Source organism: Anabrus simplex, chromosome 3, assembly GCF_040414725.1.
Source record: "Anabrus simplex isolate iqAnaSimp1 chromosome 3, ASM4041472v1, whole genome shotgun sequence".
NCBI lineage: Eukaryota > Metazoa > Arthropoda > Insecta > Orthoptera > Tettigoniidae > Anabrus > Anabrus simplex.
This window is the reverse complement of record NC_090267.1, coordinates 211,941,715-211,957,689: the sequence shown is the minus strand read 5'-3', so window position 1 is coordinate 211,957,689 and position 15,975 is coordinate 211,941,715. Positions and strand designations below refer to the sequence as shown.

Sequence of the window (15,975 nt, the reverse complement as noted above, 5' to 3'; positions counted from 1 at the left end):
CATACTTAAATTCTTTTCTCTCTTCTTAATTGGAGTTTTTCAATCTTTCCAACTTTAAATTTTCCTATCACAACTCTATGATCTCCACCAAAGGCTTCTTCAGGCATAGCTGTTGCATCTGCAAGGTTCTTCCGGTGTTCTTTCTCTATTATATAATCGATCATGGTCTTTGTTCGTCTGTCTCCCCAACCATACCTTGTAATCTTCTGACTGTTCTTCTTCCTGAACCAGGTGTTTCCAACAATCATTTGATTCCTCATGCAAAAATCCACCAACAACTTGCCTTCTGGATTTACATTTCCATATCCGAAGGGCCCTACAACATCTTCCTTTCCTTGTCTTTCCATTCCAACTTGTGCATTTAGATCTCCCATCAATAGTACTTCCTTATCTTCTATCTGTCTCTCCACTTCCTCTAAGAAGTCCTCTAGATGTTCATCTATGCAACCAGTTTGTGGGGCATACAACTGAAATAGATCTTTCACACCATTTTCAAAATGGAATCTCATCATCATCATCCTATTGCTGACGTACTTTGTATATTCCACATATTCTTGGATTTCTCTTCTAAGTATGATGGCCACTCCATTTTTTGCTTCAGGTCCTCCACTGTAATCACAGAACACCAATATATAACAGAAGTGCACAGTCCATGTTAGAGCTTGGAAACAAAGATGACCGCAGCGCTCCTAGTGGTCTGGATCCTAAGTGATAGCACGGCCGAATGGATCCCTTGCTGCGCTAGCGAAAGCAACGCATCAAGTTGGCCGTGGTTATAGGTATGAGAATCTTAGCTTGCAAAGTACCTCCTGGTATGAGAACTTTCGTTTTTTATATAGGATATCCCGCCTCCCCCACACGTTTCTCAATATCTTAACATGTTGAATAACATGTAATAGTCTATATTTTTTCTCTCATAATGAATATGGCATGACTGAGCAATATGTTTTACTACTGGTTCATAAATTACTTTGTATTTTCAGACTTTCGTATACACAATGAAACGAAATTCGATATGTTAAAATACTGAGAAACGTGTGGGGACGCAGGATATTCTAAATAATAAAACGAAAGTTTTCATTCAGGAAGTACTCTGCAAACTAAGATTCTCATACCTATCACCTCGGCCAACTCACTAAATTCGGAAACCTACAAGCTGAAAAATAAACTTTGTCATTGGGAACAGGACCACAACGTCGCATACAATGACATTGTGTGTTCAGTTTGGAATGAGGAGCTTTGAGTGGTTTGTATTCTGTGGAAGAAACACTAACATAACCTTATCAACCAATAAAAGCAAAATCATGATGACATTTGAAGTTTATTGAATTGCAACTTAATTAATACATTGAAAACACTACAAACATTATAAATGACAACAGGAAAAGCAGATGAAATTGATCTTTCATTCAGAGAAAGGATAGGTACATGAAAGAAGACAATCAATCAATCATCAGCGATCTGCGTTTAAGAGTTGTCGCCGAGGTGGTAGTTTCATTACAATGTTCACAAACAATGTTTACCACCATACAAGTCTTCTAATTGCCTAGGCCTTCATCAGTTAATGAAGACTACAGTACCATGGTTTCAACAAAAGTACAAGCATCAATAAAATACATATATCTTCATTATAGACAGTTATGCCCTTCACCGTTCAGCCTACAATCCTCTGTGAATTAACTATGTCCCTCTTTTTGCAACTAGCTCTGTGGGTTCCTTTAGTTCTACACCTCTGACTTTTAATAATAATGTTATTTGTTTTACGTCCCACTAACTACTCTTTTACGGTTTTCGGAGACGCCGAGGTGCCGGACTTTAGTTCCTCAGGAGTCTTTTACGTGCCAGTAAATCTACCGACACGAGGCTGACGTATTTGAGCACCTTCAAATACCACCGGACTGAGCCAGGATCGAACCTGCCAAGTTGGGGCCAGAAGGCCAGCGCCTTAACCGTCTGAGCCACTCAGCCCGGCTCCTCTGACTTTTAAGTGTTGGTGGTGGTGATTATTGATTTGAGAAGAAGTACACGTAATCAACCATCCTCTATATAACACTAATCAGAGAGAAAAAACTGAAGGGATCCGACACTTCGAAAAGTGAAGATATCGGTCAAAGGAAGACAAAGGCCATGAAAATGAAAGTCTCCCTAGGGATTCGCAACCTAGTATCGTCAGGGTCGAAAAGAACAAAAGCTGACCAAGGGAGGTCTGATAAAATAGATGAAAGCGAGGTGCCTGACAAGTAATTGGACGCAATGCCAGTACTCAGCTAAGGGCCCCGTGGTCACCAACCCACGCTCCCAAGTTTGGAGCCACTAGGGTCGCTTTTAGTCGCCTCTTAGGACAGGCAGGGGATACTGTGGGTGTTATTCTATCCCTCCCCCCAAAGGTGAACCTGACCTTAAAATCCCTGAGAACTCTGTCTAATCATTGTCCTGATCTCACCCTACCTCTCATACCCGTCATAACCAAGTCCATTATTATCCTAGGAATCATCTTCATCCATTAGTTCCTCCTGTGGGTGGGGGCGATAGAACAACACCCACAATATCCCCTGTCATAAGAGGCGACTAAAAGGGGCTCTGAAATTGGGAGCGTGGGTTGGCGACCACGAGGCCCTTAGCTGAGTCCTAGCATTGCTTCCACTTTCTTGGGCCAGGCTCCTCACAGTCAATCCTATCCAACTTCCCTTGGTCAACATTTGTTCTTTTCTAACTCAGATGGTATTACATATGGAGGTCTAGGGAGTATTTCATTTTCCTGCCCCTTGTGGCCCTTTTCTTTCTTTGACAGGTTCCTTCAAGTTTCGAAGTGTCAGATCCCAGGACTCTCAGGACCACTTGCTAGGCCACTAAACCTTTGCCCATGGTTCACGAACTAGGATGTGACTACAGAAACCCACACCATGAACCCATACAGTATATACAGAAAATATTTACAACCACACAAGTCTTAAAATTCCTCAGCCTACATATGACAATGTGTAACCTAATCAATGAAGGAGAAGCAGTATACAATAGGCTATACATATATAATGCTTACAACCACACAAGTCTTAAAACTAAAATACCTAGGCCAACATATGGCATAGCAAACCCAATCGACCAATGAAGAAAATATATTGGTGCCAGCAAATAGGACAAGCAATCATACAGTCTATACAACTGCACAAGTCTTAAAACTACGTAAGCCTGCGTACAGCTAACCTGATAATAAATTCTAGCAAAATTAACACTGTTTACATACACAATTGTTACTGGGATTTGAATTTTTTAAAACCTTTTTGTCATGTCCAGCTGAATACTTTCTCTCAGCCAAATGTTTACACCCTTGTAAATGAGAAATGGAAGAGCTGCCTGGAAAATTACATTTTCAAGACAATGTTTCCTACAAAAGGAGTAGGCTGGCCTGGAGAATACACCTTTAAAGCCATCTTATAATGCTTCTGTATGACCATATTTGTCCAAAAATATATACAATAGGTCATGAATATGAAGCAGAAAATCTTTCAGTTGTTTACTGGCATACTGCAAGTTAGCTAATGAACTGTTTTCTTTGAAATATGTAAATAAATGGCCTTCAGTAAAGTTAGGTAAATATAGATTTCCCTTGCACACATCACACTCATTATTTATACCTAAAACTTTCAAAATATATCCTTCTACATATGTCACAGCTTGATTGTCCTCTAAAAGTTCAGAGTGGGATTCACTGGTCTGACTTGAGACAGTAATTTATACCTTCACGATCAACAGAGCCTGTGCCTCTTATGTACTCCTGGATTGTCATCATCAGCACTTTAAAAAACTGATATAAATTGCTAAGGGGAAAACAATTACCACTGTCACTCTTACCCATAGTCTTGAAGGGCAAAGCCATATAATTTCCAATACAAGTTTTTAAAAGTATTACAAACTGAAAACATGCAGGATTTGTGTTGGAAATGTCATCCTGTCATATGCAACATAATGCATTCTCTAAGGGCTGCTGATTGAGAGCTTTCATATTAAGATACCTGAATCCTACTTTCTTCTACCTATTTCACAAAAACATACTAGATCTTATAGTAATCTGCCACCCATCAATGAAACTGAATGTGCATGACTTATCTATACCAGTTTTAAGGTCTCTTATTTTCCAGGTGGAGAATTTCTTGAAAGGGCACACCTATACATCTTACTTTCATGGGCATTCTGGTTACAACTGTTCAAAGAATCCAGAAGGTTGTCACTTGCTTCTACAAATTCTGCTGTGTATATAGCTTCTGAGGCAACACTTTGAGTAGCTACAAATGTTTCAATTACAGCTGCCACAGTATGGCTTAACTGTGTAGCAGCAACTTTAACTTTCATTCACATAGCTATCCTGGAAGTTGAAATGTTGTTTTCTCAGTCTGAGTAAAAAGGACACATTTATAGGAAGGGGAGTTAGGGATTGCAATAACTTACCAAGGCAAATGTTCAATAAATTTCCAATTTCTTTGAAATCATTTAGGAAAAGGCTAGGAAAACAACAAATAGGGAATCTGCCACCTGGGCGACTGCCCTAAATGCAGATCAGTATTGACTGATTGATTTAAATCTTTTCTCTTGAATGTATTTAAATTTTACCACCCTGTGATCATTAACCTGAATCTTATTTTCAATTAAGGCACTTATGGTATTTTTCAGAAGGGGAACATGATACATGACAACAATTGGTTCACTATTCACAAGAAAATGGAATGGACTGGGTCTATCTAAATTACCTTGAAAATGCTTTCTGATTTCTCGAGCCATGGTCACAAATTGTGCAAACAACTTTCAACCCTTACTTATAACAAATTCAATCAGCTGTTGTAAGGCTACATTACATGCTGGTACTGAATTTGTGCTGAAATAATAGGCAATTACACTATGTGTTTCCAAGTTCTGTGAATACCTCTTAACATGAAAACTAATGTATGATTTGCTAGAGCAGATGACCTTCCTAAAGGACCAAGATCTTCATACCCACATATACCTTGCTTATTAGCCTCATAATATAAACCCTTTCCTAGTGACATTTCATCAAATAGGAGGGCACAGTATTTATCAATATCAGACATTTTAGAACCTTTACTTTCAGCACTTCAAGTATGGACGGATTCAGACCAGTGTCATAAGGTATGTGAGATGGTAAAGAGTTCAAAGGCCTGACAGATGGATTATCGAGTAACCAAATATCCATATATGCGAGGCCCACATTTATAAATTGAAAGTGCCATAACCTTATCCTCATTCCACCACATACCAGATAGAGCTTTGTTAGCATTCTGTAACTGAGCACAGATATAAATGATTTACTGACAAAAAATGATAGGCCTACTCACCTTCATCCATAACAGTTTGTGTGTTTTCTCCAATTTCAACCACTTCAACATCACTTAATACTGAAAGTTCTAGATTACAAATCCTGTTTGTGAAATTACTGAATTTCATTTAGGCCTACATTTCTATTTTATGCCATGCTATTACTTGACACAGGCATGTCTAAGTTCCAGGGATTATAGGGGATAGTTTCCAGATGTTTAATATGAAGATAAAGTTGGAATTCAAGATGACATATTGGGGCAAATATTAATTTATAGCACAAGGAGTAAGGGATTGGAATAAATTATCAAGGGAAATGTTAAATAAATTTCCTGAAAATATCAAAGAAAAAGCTAGGTAAACAATTGATAGGTAATCTGCCATCTGGGCAACCACCCTAAATGCAGATCATTGATTGATTGATTGATTGATTGATTGATTGAACAACATTATCATTTAATTGGTGCCTAGTGTGCCGCAGTTAATAAGGTCCTTCTCAAGGAAATGAACATCACAAATATAAAAGCTAGAACAATTTACACCATCACTCACACGACACACATGCTTCCACTGCTTCAGAGAATCCTTATTTATAAAAATGCTTATTCTTGATGTTGAGATTGCCAGTCATATAGACATAATAGCCACTTGTACATGCTGAAAACTTGCAGGAGTACTTTAACCTCAAGGTGTTACCTCCCTAAAATAAAGAACATGACGTTTATAAACAAAGTTTCAATACCGAAAACAAAGAAATGGAAGGAATGAAAAGGTATACTTTAATACACTATTTACAATTATATTTCCATAACTTACCTTCGCTGTACTTAGCATCTTTGGGCAGAAAATAACAATGTTTATGTTCTGATTACATGTAGCTTACAATGAAATTGCAAAACTACAGATCTCAAACGCACAGCAACACTTGGACATTAAGCGTACCATATCTAAAAACTTTAACCGGTTCTTTCTTCATCGCAACTTCTTCTCATAACCATACAGAATTAAACAGTACCACTGCCTTCGTGATGTCCCTGAATCGCCATTTTTCATTTTACGAGCATAGGCCACGAGCCAAGTCAGCCAATCAAGACGCGACTCTATACTCTACAGCGCTTCCAAGTGGTCTGGACCTGAAATGCGGCCTGTTGTACTTTTGTCGTATCTCACCTTCACCCCCATGACTGTAATACAGCCTGTATCCTTCTCTCAGAGGGATCTCCCCTGTACCCCTCTTCTTGGTCTCGCACAGTCCAAGTATGGCTATATCTTTTTCTATCATGAAGTCAACCAGTTCTTCTGTCTTTCCCGTCAGTGTCAGTACATTTACTGTTGCAATTTTGATGTAGTTTGGTGCTGGTTGCCCATTTTTCACAGTTCTCCCAGCACCTGAAGAGCTGTGCGTCGCTTTTAGCAGGGGACGCCCTAACCTTTTCCGAGGCACCATATCTGCTTTGTCCATATAGGCTATTGTTACGATGGGCTCGCCACACCCAAAGGCATTTTATACCTACTGCCAGGTTCAAAATTAGGCCGCGCCTAACATGAAGACAGACGCCTTTTGTAGCCGCTCCTCTGGAGTACAGACACTACGGGTATGCCCCTTCCGCCATCTCCGCCGTACCGAAGTCCACCTTCTCCGCCGTAGATGCCGTTGAGGTCTTCACTCGTAACCCTGAGCTGGGACCCATACCAGATGTTACACACCGGGTTAGTGTGCTCTGGGACTCACATAGGCAGGGGCGCCACTCCCTGGGTAGGGCTGCCTCTGAAGAGGGTCCCTACCTGCTACCTTCTCAGAAGACATAGTGCTTTTTAAACAGTAGGTCTCAGCAAAGGCAGGAAGAAAATGTGACAAGTGATGAAAACAGCATGCAGAAGAAGAAAAGTGTCTCAGCCAAAAACTAGTTTCTTCTTTAACCCATTATCAACATATGTTGAGGATCCTCAACACTACCATGTCTTCAGTATCAGACAGAGGCACCTCTTTGGCTGCTGTGGACAATAGCAATACCGATTCAGATGACAGTAGCAAATAACGGGTTGAGTGCCATTCTATGAAGTTCCAATACATTTTTTTTTTTGACATGTGCCTGCAGTAGTGCATTACCAACCTTGTTTAATGTACACCATTGAATATTGTAACTTCAGTTTGTTCACATATATTTATTGAACAAATCAATAACTTCCCATACTTACAGGTTGCCACAGTTGACAGAATACTGCTTATCAGGATACAGCTTACAGAAATATAATGTGATAACATTAGTTGCTTTTTTTATTAAGTAGATGCTGCACCCATAATTTCTGGGACAATCACTTAGGATGTGTACAGTTACATTTTTGTTAACTATGTATCGAGCATCCTTCACAGAACTGAGACTCTGAATAATGATTCAATGTCTTCATGCTTCTAGGTTTCATTTTTATTGGTAGGTCTAGTAAATACTCCGCTTAACTCGAACATCAACCCTTCAACAGGTGTACACAGTTAAACAGTGATGATAGAACGAATGATACAACTGTATTCCATGAGCACCTACATTGGAGTTACTCAGGCTGGAAGCTGGATCAACTCGACAGGAAAGTGCATTTGTCAACTATTTTCACAAATCATCTAGTTGATGCATGAAACTTATATTTTCCCTGTAAGACATGATGGGAATCTTTTATTCTTTCTTACTACCTACAATTTAATTTTATGACAACGTATTATGGTTTCGAGTATTTATAACCAGGTGTATTTGATTATGCTTCATGAACAAGTGTTATGGATAACAACACTACTCCAGGAAATTGGGAAAAGGCAGGAGGAAGAGACAGCTGATTATTATAGACAGGTGTATTAGCACATTTGGTTTTCTTGTGTTCAGGTCTTCCTCTCTGCCCTAATTACTTTTCATGTGGACTGCAAAATTTCTGTATAGAAACAAAGTACATTAACAAGTTAATATTCCATGTCACAAGAGCAGTCAATGTGCAGGAGATAAAAGAGGGAAATAACTTTTCATACAGCATTTGTAATACATATATTTAGGTTATAAGATTGTATTGATTATTACCAACATTCAGTTCCTTGGCTGAATGTTCAGTGTACTGACCTTCAGTTCAGAGGGCCCTGGCTTCGATTCCAGGCTGGGTCAGGGATTTAAATTTTGTCTGGTTAATATCTTTAGCTTGGGGACTGGATGTTCAGTTTTATCTTAATACACATCTCCATTTGCATACAACATATCACTCTAGAAACCACTGCAGAAATATGCAGTAGTGAATACATCCCTTTACGTAGGGTTGGCATCAAAAAAAAGCATACGGCCATAAAATTGAGCTAAATTCATACAATGTGTCGATGCCAGGAAATTGAAAAATTATTACATATGGAGTTATTAGTGCATTTGGTTCCAGTCTTCCTTTCTGCTCTGCTTGCTTTTCATGTGGACCACAAAATTTCTGTATATAAACCAAGTACATTATCAAGTTAATATTCCAAAAAGTAGATGTACAGTCAGTGGCGGCCGGTCAATACGTGCTACCGGGCTCCAGCACGTAGCTTGGAACTGTAAGGAATTAATTATTATCAGTACAATTATCCTGGTGCCTTTTCTTTGTTTTGAGTACGGTATGAATTTGTGTTTTGTGAAAATCAGGACGAGATCTGTCGAACAACTAGCTCTGTTCTCCCGGGGAACTCCTATCGTGCTCATGTGAAATGAGCTCTGGCCTATAACCTGGAGGAAGCAATACGCAGGCGCAGCCAAGCTTGAAACACTCCCCGTAGCCGGTGGAGTATACCATCAACCGGGATCAACTTTCACTGATCCCATCTATAGTTACTTGTCCTCCCACAAGGGGGTAGAAGTGCTCGATGCCTCCTGCTCCCCTGATGTTGAACGTGATAAGTGATTCTGCCACTAGAGAGAAGCATCGTCTGGGGTCAAATGTACAGCGTAACTGGTGGAAATCTATCGCAAACATAACGTTGTTATTAAGGTAACCAACCAATTATCCATCTTACTTTTGTGTCAAAAATAAGGAATTCGTGTGAGTCAAAGAATCTTGGACTGACCCTAAATGTTATCCCGCATTAGAAGGTAAATTATGCTGATAATAGAGGAGGTCTCAATGATTCAGTTGGTTGGCAGCACTTTCAGTTGCTTTCTGCAGTGTTTGATCTCGCGGTTATATTGTTGGTGCATGTTTTTCTATCACTGTGTTAGTATTAAAGTTCATACGGAGATTTCTCCATTTATTTATCCACTACAGTGTATATCAAGTGAAATTAAACTAGTGTTCATAGTGAGGATCTGTATTTCCTAGATCCTGTTTGCACTGCAGATTGAAAACAGCGTATTTAGTGTTTTTTGTAGCATGTAGGACGATTTTTTCATGAGCCGCCACTGTGTACAGTAGATGTACATAACTTTTGAAAACTGCCATGAGAATCTCCATATCAACACACTATTGAGTTAGTTGTGTCCGTTGTTGATGGAACTATCACCTAAGCTGTGCATGATTATATTTCTGTCAACCCGTCATGTTGTTGCTGAAATTCTGAGCAATGTAGATGGACGTACCTCTCCCTGTCAGTGGCTTGTCGTGACTTACTACAACTTATAAACCTCATAATTGAGTCCATATTGAACAATTTTTATGAAAGAATGTCTCGAGAGTCCACCTTTTTAATACTGTATGAGATTTTTTATTAATTACAAATTTAATATTACAGTGTCTAATTGCGGGACGTGTTTCGCCTAATTTTTTATAGGCATCCTCAGCCGCTTTCCTATATCTAAGAATAAAATTGCTAACAAAATCCTAGGCTCATAATATACTTGTATGTCACTGGTAAAGTTGTTGAACTAACATAGGTTGGTCTGTCTGTAAAAACATTTATGATTAACCTGCATTACAACTTATAAAACTTTTTATAAAAGTTCATTTGTATAAAAGTTAAATTGTGCATTTATAATAATTATTAAAATCTGTGGTCATCCACACAAAGTATTACAGAATTGGTTGGAATGTCTTACGATATTCAGTGGACATTGTCCTATCTGACTTCAACTTGATTTTGATCTTTGTAGAATACTTTAAACAGAAAAGCATTTGGTAATTAAACACTGTCCAAAAGCGCTGGATACCTCCCCAGCTGTATGTGAACAGGATTTTAACATTGCCAGAAAGATGGATGAAAGTCACTGTGGATACTTTGATGATTTATGGTTATACTTAACCATTTCGTACCTTGTTTCATCCACGTTCCTTTCTTTATTCTAGATTATTTCCTTGCAGTTCAACCTAATATTTATAATTTTATTTCCATTGTTGGCATATGATTTACTCTCTTTTGGAGTTTACGGTTAGTTGTTTGACCCTGTTTCTGTTTTCTTTGTAGGAGTCCCAATCTTCATGTTCTTACACAAAATTCTTTTGTAATACGACTCTTTTTTCATGCCTTCTTAGTTATCACTTGTACTTTAGTGTTTTAGAAAGATGATTCAGATATTTCTGTTAATCAAAAGTATTGTTTTAAGGACAGAAAGTCTCCAATAATTTACAAGGATGCTATTTATTACATCTGTGGTCAAGATTACATTACATAGAACATGAGACTACTTTTCAAAAACAATATGTCCTACTTCCTAGCTCTTTTTCACCCTGCATTCCATCTGTTAGTTTTCTATTTATTTAGGTACTTACAGCATTGAGTTTTTAAACTGTATTTTTTTCCCTCTTTAGGCTTCAACTCATGGCAAATCTCCTGGAAATTTCAAGAGGAAATTCAGGCCATGTTCATCAATGGCATCCCAGCAGATTGCTCTTTTGGCTCTCATCCCAGGGGTAGGAAATGAGAAAGCAAACAAGTTACTTCAGCATTTTGGGAATATTGCAACAATTAGCCAAGCATCAATAGATGCCTTAGCAAGTGTTGTAGGAACAGCTAGAGCAGGATACATTTATAATTTTTTCAATAGTGGTATTTCAAAGAAGTGATATGATGATTCAAATATTTCTGTTAATCAAAAGTATTGTTCTTAAGGACAGAAATTCTCCAATAATTTACAAGGATGCTGTTCATTATATCTGTGGTCAAGATTGCATTACATAGAACATGAGATTACTTCTCAAATACAATTACTCTTTTGAAGAAAGTATCACATGATTATTAATGTTATGTTTATAGTTCCATCAGTGTACCATTAATACTAATGTTTTATTTATGCATAACAAGTAACTCAATGTAAAGGGAATAGAATGCGGACATCACAGTTTAGAGAGTAAATTTCATAAAGACATTCAAGTCTTGCACTTTTGTGGTGAGTATCCTTAGTACACTACAGCAAGGGTTAACACAAAAGGGTGTTGGATAGTAGGACATTTAGAGTAAATACTTCAGATTTTCCATTGACATGATTTTTTTATATTTGGTGTTTCCAGGGATTGATTAATGGTACACATACCTGCTCCATGTTATAACTGTATTGAATTATACAAATTCATTGGCATTCTGCGTTTATAAAACTGAGAAATAAGAACGTCTTGATAGTTTAGTAAACATTTAGTATCTTGTTTCATAAAACTAAATTGCTTGATTCAAAGTAATAAAAAGATTGAGTTAATTAGTCATTTCAAACATAATACCACTTGAAGGAATGGATCTTTGTTATAACTAGAGACGAGAATTATAGGCACTAAAAATAGTTAAAATAGGCAGGCATATAGGCTCTTAAATTAGCCAAAATAGGCACGTAAATAGGCACTAACGTATAAAATAGGCAACAAAATAGGCATGAAAATATATTTATAATTTCATAACACACTCAATTACTATAAAAGGAATTTACTACAAGCAACTTTTCAATGTTTTCCAGTAACAATCTTATTCTCCTGTTGGGCATACTGTTTTGTACTGAGAGAAAGATCTCTCATCATCACAGGAAGTGATTGGACAAAACTTCAATGAAGCCACTTCATCTGGTTTTAGTTCAACTGCTTCATCTACCTCCCCTCGTAGCACCCTGACTACTTTTACCGTCGCTTTCCATGATGGATTCTGCTGCAGGACTCTTATGGAACGTTTTGCTGACAGCGGCTACCTTCCCACAGGTTCGGTCAAAACTTCTCCTGACTTCTTCCACAACCCTAAATGACACCACCAGGCGAAAGCCACTCTTCTCCAATTCGGTGACTGCTCCCGGCAGCTTGTTGAAGTTTGAAGGTGCTCCATTTTATGCAGGGGGATATTAGCTCTCACCATTGCAGTGCAAAGGTCTATAGAAAATTGTTGTTGGTCGCTCTTTACAGTGGATAGGTAGAAAAACTGCGATGACACCGCTTTCTGTACTCGTGTCAAATGCATCGCAGTATTTCTATGTTGATCTATATGGTATCTTTTCACATTTGATCTTAAAAATAATAAAATTGACTTAAAATACAATGTTCCTAAATCTTAAATTTCTGCAGGTGGGCTAATTGGCAATAATGTTTAGTATAATCATCCATTTGTTTCATAAAAAAAGAAAAAGGCTATTAGAGGTGATGTTTCTAGAAGTACAAGACTTTAAAGTAGGAACAAGAGAATTCGTAATTTACATGGAAATATGTCCTCAAAACAGTTCTAATATGGCAGTTTCCTGTCGAGTTCACCGGGTGAAAAAATAAAAAAATGACGTGAAACTATACCTGAGTAGCGTAGAGGAGAGATCCTACCTATATTCTTGCCAGGGACTCATCAAGCTGCCCCTAGCAGTATTCTTACTTATATAGGAGAATTAAAATGGAGGCGCTAAAAATCTCAGATTTGTGAACATTTTATATGTTGCTATTCGCCGGCTTTGGTCAGCCGGGTCATCTGCCATGAAGACTATTTTCTGTTGCCTGCAATAGATCCTGCATCATGTGTGCCCACAAGGCTGCCACCTTCGTTAAAAATTAGAAAGACGCGTGATTTGAAACTGTCGTGGCATGCGCCCATAACCTTACTTTTTGTCACAATTTAGCAAGACTCTAGATGGGATGCTAGAGCTTACCCACCCCAGACTCTTTTTGCTTGCCCCTCCCCGCCAGCACAACGGTTACTAACCGAACCTCACCAGTCCAGACCAACGGTCTTTTCATTGTCCTGATCTTGTAAAGATAGTATTTGCAGCCTTGTAAGACACGCTGTGACATCGTCGAAGCCGTACTATCCTGTATGTCTAGCCTCTGTGACATTGTCCTAGCAGCACCACATTCGATCTCCATCCTATGTTTCGCGAAGGCTTAGCGGAAGCGTAAGAGTTCACTAGAACCTAGGCCTACACGTAGCGCTGGTGAAAGTTACTCATTTTAAAAAATTAAATTTCAGTTGTAGTCCGCGTCTGTGGTGTAGTAGTTAGCGTGATTAGCCGCCACCCACGGAGGCCCGGGTTCGATTCCCGGCTCTGCCACTTCTCCAGAGAAATGTCGGGATGTTATCTACGATAACTTAAGAACGCGGCCAATTCCTTCCCTCTTCTTTGCCTGTCCCTTCAATCTGCCCATGCCTTCACAAGGCCCCTGTTTAACACAGAAGGTTTGGGTGAGGTACTAGTCCTCCCCTTAGTTGTATCCTCAACCAACGTCTCACGCTCCAGGACACTGCCCTTGAGACAGTAGAGGTGGGATCCTTCGCTGAGCCCGAGGGAAAACCTACCCTAGAGGGTAAATAGGTTAGGAAAGAAAGAAAGAAAGAAAGAAAGAAAGAAAATATTTCAGTTGTGAATCTCTATTTTCACAGGAAATTAATCAGAGTTCAAAATACCGATTTTTAATTTTCATCCACTCTGTGACAAGAGACCATCGGGCGTTCTAACTCCTTGTTCAGTAATTAAATGATTATTTCAATTTTAGCAATATAAATTATTGAAAGTTCATGACTAATACGGCATTGCAACAAAACAACTTTCCACAATACGTAATTTAATAGGCCTATAAATCCTACAATGCAGTGCGATCGTAGTTCAGTCACAAAAAAGGATAAAAGGAACAAACGAACTTTCCTCCTTACAGTAAGCTTGGCAGAATATTACCCTTCCATCTGTAGAGAAATTGGGATCACCTGTGATCCACCGCTTCAGCTAGTAGGACTTCGACGATTTTTCTTTGCAATTAAGTTACAATTTTTTTTGCGTCACACCGACACAGATAGGTCTTATGGTGGCAATGGGATGGGAAAGGCCTAGGAGTGGGAAGGAAGCGACCGTGGCATTAATTAAGGTACATCCCCAGGATTTGCCTGGTGTGAAAATGGGAAAACACGGAAAACCCTCGTCAGGGCTGCCGACAGTGGGGCTCGAACCCACTATCTCCCAGATGCAAGCTCACAGCTGCGCGCCCCTAAGTGCACAGCCAACTCGCCTGGTGATTTTTCTTTGGGCATTGCCACAGGCACACTACTTCTTCACAATAAATCACAACACGTTCTGAAGATAAAGCGTACGCGTACAACAGTTCACATCGAGGAGGAGGTATAAGGGGTATGGGTTGTGCAACGTAGTTCGACGTTGTCAAATTGTTCCTTGTTTCTCCTGTTGGAAATTTCCCAAGAACTATTTCTGGTAACTTTCAAGAATTTCCATTTTTGTTCGTGGTGTAAAGAGATCTTGAGAAATGAGAAGGTAATTCTGTCGAGCACATCAATTACTGGAGGAAAATTGGCTTTTTTAAAATAGATTAAAAAGGCATCAAATAGGCAAATATTCTCAAAATAGGCACAAACCCCTGAAATAGGCATTTATAGGCACAATAAAACCAACAAAATCTAGCTTAAAGGAACCCAAAACGGATTCATATCTCAAAAGCCTACGTTTCTGAACACAGGAATAAAATAGGCAAATAGGCAAATTCCCGTCTCTAGTTATAACATATACTTTTACTGGAAGAATACTATGTATATAGTTTGAATACAGTCAAAGAAGTAAAATTAGTGCATAATTTGCATCTGCATCTGTTCTTCATCTTCTTCCTGGTCTCTTTCCAATTACGTGTGGATTAAGCCCAGTTTTACAGTCGGGTGCCTTTTGTGATGCCATCCCTATGGTGGAAGAGTATACTCACTATTGCAGGTTTCTGTGGTGCCTTGCAGTGTGACGAGTTTTATTTAACTGAAGATGTGTGTATTAAGATGAACATGAATGCCCAGCCCCGAGTCAGAGAAACTAACCAGATTCGGCTGAGGTCCCCAACCCCGCAGCCCTCTGAACAGAAGGCCTACTATGCTGACCTTTCAGCTGGACCAAAATTTGTATTGTTATAAATTTAAATAGAGAATTTATTTGGAATTACAGTTTTACTTTTTTATGTTGTAGAATGAGTGTTGAGTACTATGTGTTATCTGTAAGATCTTGATCTACCTGTAAGTTCAAGCCCTAAATTGTGAAAAAGTTCCGCTTCAGGTTTGCAGCTCTAAAGAGGCTCTCTGAGAATTAAGTATTCAGTGATATGGATGCACTTTATACATTCCATCAAATAGTTTACTTTGTTTCAAGTTAACGAGTGTAGAAAACAGTTGTGTAGTCAGTTGCTTACTTCAGATATAAGGGTAAAAACTCAAGAGTGGTTGTGAAATTATTTTTCATACTTTGTAGAAGGAGCCCCCAGGCTTGCAGATTTTTTGGGCGTTATTGG

General features: G+C 38.8%; 1 protein-coding gene across 1 annotated transcript in view; it reads left to right on the top strand.

Annotated features, from left to right (window-relative positions):
• Positions 1 to 12,417, top strand: part of LOC136866155 (Fanconi anemia core complex-associated protein 24) — a 108,284-nt gene extending 95,867 nt beyond the window's left edge. Inside the window, exon 5 of the mRNA XM_067142872.2 lies at positions 11,068 to 12,417. Within this exon, the coding sequence (XP_066998973.2) occupies positions 11,068 to 11,322 (255 nt within the window). The 3' untranslated portion in view covers positions 11,323 to 12,417. The remainder of the gene's footprint in view (positions 1 to 11,067) is intronic.
• The last annotated feature ends 3,558 nt before the right edge of the window (positions 12,418 to 15,975 follow it).